At 43.4% G+C, this 4,043-nt stretch overlaps 2 protein-coding genes across 2 annotated transcripts; one reads left to right on the top strand and one right to left on the bottom strand.

Moving 5' to 3' along the window:
- LOC140593809 (protein-L-isoaspartate O-methyltransferase domain-containing protein 1-like) lies at window positions 1–1,737 on the bottom strand. Its single transcript, XM_072718995.1, has one exon. It carries the CDS (start codon window positions 1,259–1,261, stop codon window positions 719–721), a length of 543 nt encoding a protein of 180 aa, XP_072575096.1. The 5' UTR covers window positions 1,262–1,737; the 3' UTR covers window positions 1–718.
- Window positions 1,738–2,707: 970 nt separating this feature from the next.
- Window positions 2,708–3,670, top strand: LOC140594035 (olfactory receptor 9S13-like). The gene has a single exon (XM_072722402.1). It carries the CDS (start codon window positions 2,708–2,710, stop codon window positions 3,668–3,670), a length of 963 nt encoding a protein of 320 aa, XP_072578503.1.
- Window positions 3,671–4,043: the final 373 nt, after the last annotated feature.

The following is a 4,043-nucleotide window of genomic DNA, read 5'->3' as shown; positions in this document are numbered from 1 at the left end:
GTCTTTTTTTTTTTTTTTTTTTTTTTAGGTTTATACTTTTTATTTAATACTCACTTGATGTGCTCTTAAAATCTCTATGAGAGAAGCAGATAGTTTCCTGTATCTTTTGGCAATAGATTCAAAAGCAAAAGTAGCAGTGCTGTTGAATTTCACGAAACGTTTTTTGTTTGTTTTTTTTTAAAGCTAAATTATTCATATCTGTATTGTTATTGCACTCATGTATTGCCCGGAATACTACAGCGACTCAGCAATAGTGATTGCAACAAAGTAAGGTCAGTGGTCTATACGGCATTTGATTTCCTGATTGAAAAGAAAGTTTTCATAGAGGAAATGCAAACAACTGCAATTCAAAAATCAGTATATGCTTAACAATTATTTAACCTTATACAAAATTAAATGTAAGCCTCAACACTACAAATCTGTAAGGAACCAGAAAAGGATTTACAGTACACAAATCTTGAGTATTGTTGCATTCCACTCTTGAAGTCACTCTGAGATAAAACAGCATTTTTTTCCAAGATTTAAAGAAAAATATATTTTATAAAAGGGATTCTTTTTATTTACTGAATACATCATTTTTATTACTAAGACAAAAACAAATTATACTTTTATCACTATAATTCGCACTGATGAAAGAATTCTCTTTTAACTCCTAACAAATGCTACATTTTCAAGACCAAAGGAATTATCAGTAGGCATTCTTTCTTCTTGATCTAAGTTATTTTTCTCTAAAATATGTCAAGTAAGCCTTTAAAGATTCAGGGAGGGGAAGTTTCATGATTTTTTCTCTCAGTAAATTCTGAGGTGGCTCCTCGGGCTTCATGGCTTCACTGTGATCTTTCTCTTCCTCTTCTTTATCTTCTTCCATTTTTTCATCCTCCTGACTGTCTAGAGGCTGAGGAATAAGCTGATTACCCACAAATACGTAAGTATTAATTCTTTGTTTCACCCTCTTTCTTTTTCTTTTGGGTGGAGCCCTCTGAGGAATCCCCTTGGCCTGCATCTCATCATTTATGAAATTTCTAAGTGTACGTCGAATATAAATACGAGCCAAGTCCTGTAGATTCCGGACAGCACAGGGGGGGAGTCCTACAGAATCTGGTTTGCCATTATCATTCTTACTTGGTTGTACAAGTGGAGCAAATGAAACAGCAAGGATGTTTTTACTTTCCCAAGTGTTTTGTCCAGTTCGCATAATTTGTGTTAACTGATCTTCTATAGGCATGACTAGAATGCCTCCAACTTTCAGTAAAATTTTCATGTAGTTTTCATGGTCTTTCTGGACACCAGCCCCACAATAAATTCGATCATACTGATGACTGTCAGATGCTATCTGGAGGCAATTACCAACCACAAATGCAGGTTCACAGAACTCAAATCTTAGCAGTGGTTTTCTTTATAGGTGCATGTTGGAATATCTTCGTCTGGAGACGGACAGATGATTTCCTTCACAGCAGGGACCTTGCCAACTTGCCCATATAATTCTTTTGATAAGCTGCTAGGAGATCAGGGTGACCTAGCCTTGCCCTGCAGCTTCCCTCTTAGACGGATAGTCTAGGTCTAGGAGCTGATTATCAAAGCTATCACTATTTTTGATGAAGCTCTCCAATTTTTCCTTGGCATATTCCACCACATCTGAATGAAGCTCAATCCCATGATTTATTCCAAAAGGACCCCAGCACGCGGGACACGCCGACCCGCACCACGCGAGGCCGCGGCAGCAGCGTCACCCGCTGCGAGGCGCTCGGGCGGCCCGGGCTCCAGCACTCGGCGGGCTCCTCGGCTGCCCGCCGCCCCCACCGCCACAACCGAGTTAGGAGTCTTTATGTTCTGTCTCCCTTTCTGATATTCTTCTTTAAAAAATTATTTATTCATGAGAGATACAGAGACTGACACAGAGAGAGAGAGAGAGGCAGAGACACATGCAGAGGGAGAAGCAAGTTCCATGCAGAAAGCCCGACGTGGGACTGGATCCTGGGACTCCAGGATCATGCCCTGGGGCCAAGGCAGGCCCTAACCACTGAACCACCCAGGCATCCCTCATCTCTCATTCTTTCCAATAATAACTTTATTAAAATTTACATATGTGTTTCACCAAAATCGGAAACCTCTTGGGGTTTCTCTATGGTTAGGTAATTTTAATTTTTATTGCAGGAATTCAATTTTTTAATTCTGTCTGGCAGTAATTACAAAAAGCTTTTAGAGAAAACATCTGCAGTCTAGGATAACATGTCTTCAACTCGATATATATTAATTTTTGCAGAGTTTTCGAGCATAGCATGCAGATCGTGTCTTAATATACTTTCAGTGATTGAAATGGCCAGAATCTCAGCTGCATACTTACTCCTGATTTAACTCACTCCCATGGTGCATCCTGGCTGGTTCGTAGTAACCAACCACTGTCAGCATGAGCTCTGCAAGACAGGCAAAATCTCACTGCTTAACCAATTGCCTTTCAGATTCTGCTTCACAGAGACTTAGGAATCAAGGGAAGAAGAAATGCTCAGTACTGATATCACTGGACCAACGCGTTTATCTTGAATATTGTTTATTAATTCTTTGCTAAACCATTAACTCCATTATACCTTTAACCAGATTTTTGACTGTTGTTGTTTATCTTTCTAAATAGTGTCCTGCAGGGAGTTTAGCTTGACCCACTTAATCTGCCAACACAAAGGGGTAATTCCCCTCTGGAGGACCGAGGCTCATGCCATTTCAGAGTAATGGAAACCTCTCCAAGGTCTACGTTCAAGATTTTGTGCTGGAGGGATTTGCAGGTGGCCTTGAGACTCAGGCCCTGCTCTTTGCTGTATTCCTGGCCCTGTACATGGTGACTGTCCTGGGTAACCTCCTCATGATCATTGTTATCACCCTGGATGCCCAACTGCACTCCCCAATGTACTTCTTCCTCAAGAACCTCTCCTTCGTGGACTTGTGCTACTCATCTGTCATCGCCCCCAATGCACTGGCCAACTTCTTCTCCTCATCCAAGGTCATCACCTTTGCAGGATGTGCCACCCAGTTTTTCTTTTTATCCCTGATGGCCACAACTGAAGGCTTCCTCCTGGGTGTCATGGCCTACGACCGCTTCATGGCCATCTGTAGCCCCTTGCGCTACCCCAGCACCATGTGCCAGTCTGCCTGCACTCGCCTGGTGCTGGACGCCTACTGTGGAGGCTGCTTCAACTCTGTTGTGCAGACCAGCTTCACATTCCACCTCCCATTCTGCAGCTCCAACCGCATCAACCACTTCTTCTGTGATGTGCCCCCTCTGCTCCAGATCGCCTGTGGCAACACGGCCATCAATGAACTTCTCTTGTTTGGCATCTGTGGGCTCCTCCTTGTGGCTGTGACAATTGTGATCGTCATCTCCTATGGCTACATCACAGTGACCATCCTGAGGATGGGATCAGGAGCTGGGAGACGCAAGATCTTCTCCACCTGTGGCTCCCACATGACTGCAGTGACCCTCTTTTTTGGGACTCTCTTTGTCATGTATGCCCAGCCAGGAGCAATTGAGTCCATGGAGCAGGGCAAGGTGGTCTCTGTCTTCTACACGCTGGTCATCCCAATGCTCAATCCCCTCATCTACAGTCTGCGAAACAAGGATGTGAAGGAGGCCCTGCGGAGGCTGGGACAGAAACACATGGCCATGTGGAGGATGTGCTGAAGGGAGTCAATGTGTCCTGCAACCTTGATGGAGGATACGGAGATTGCCACAGGTGGGGTGATGGAGTTATTATGTAACAAACATGAACTGCTGTCATAAAAGAATAAGCTTTAGAGATGCGCTGTACCCTGTATCTACAACCAACAATGATTACTGTGCCCTGATAAAAGGATTAAGTGGTAGTTCCTACGTCAAGTGCTCTCTTTTGAATAAAATTGTTAAAAATGAGTCTTCCATATAGGAAAGAAATTAATGGTTGCTGCAGTGGAGGGGATGGGGAATGGGGTAACCGGATGACGGGCATTAAGGTGGGCACATGATGTCTATGATTCTCTTCTGCTCACACCTGAGGCCCAGAGAGACTTCTGGTCTT

This window comes from Vulpes vulpes, chromosome 9, assembly GCF_048418805.1.
Source record: "Vulpes vulpes isolate BD-2025 chromosome 9, VulVul3, whole genome shotgun sequence".
NCBI classification, from domain to species: Eukaryota; Metazoa; Chordata; class Mammalia; order Carnivora; family Canidae; genus Vulpes; species Vulpes vulpes.
The sequence above is the reverse complement of the archived record's forward strand: the minus strand, read 5'-3'. Positions and strand labels throughout refer to the sequence as shown.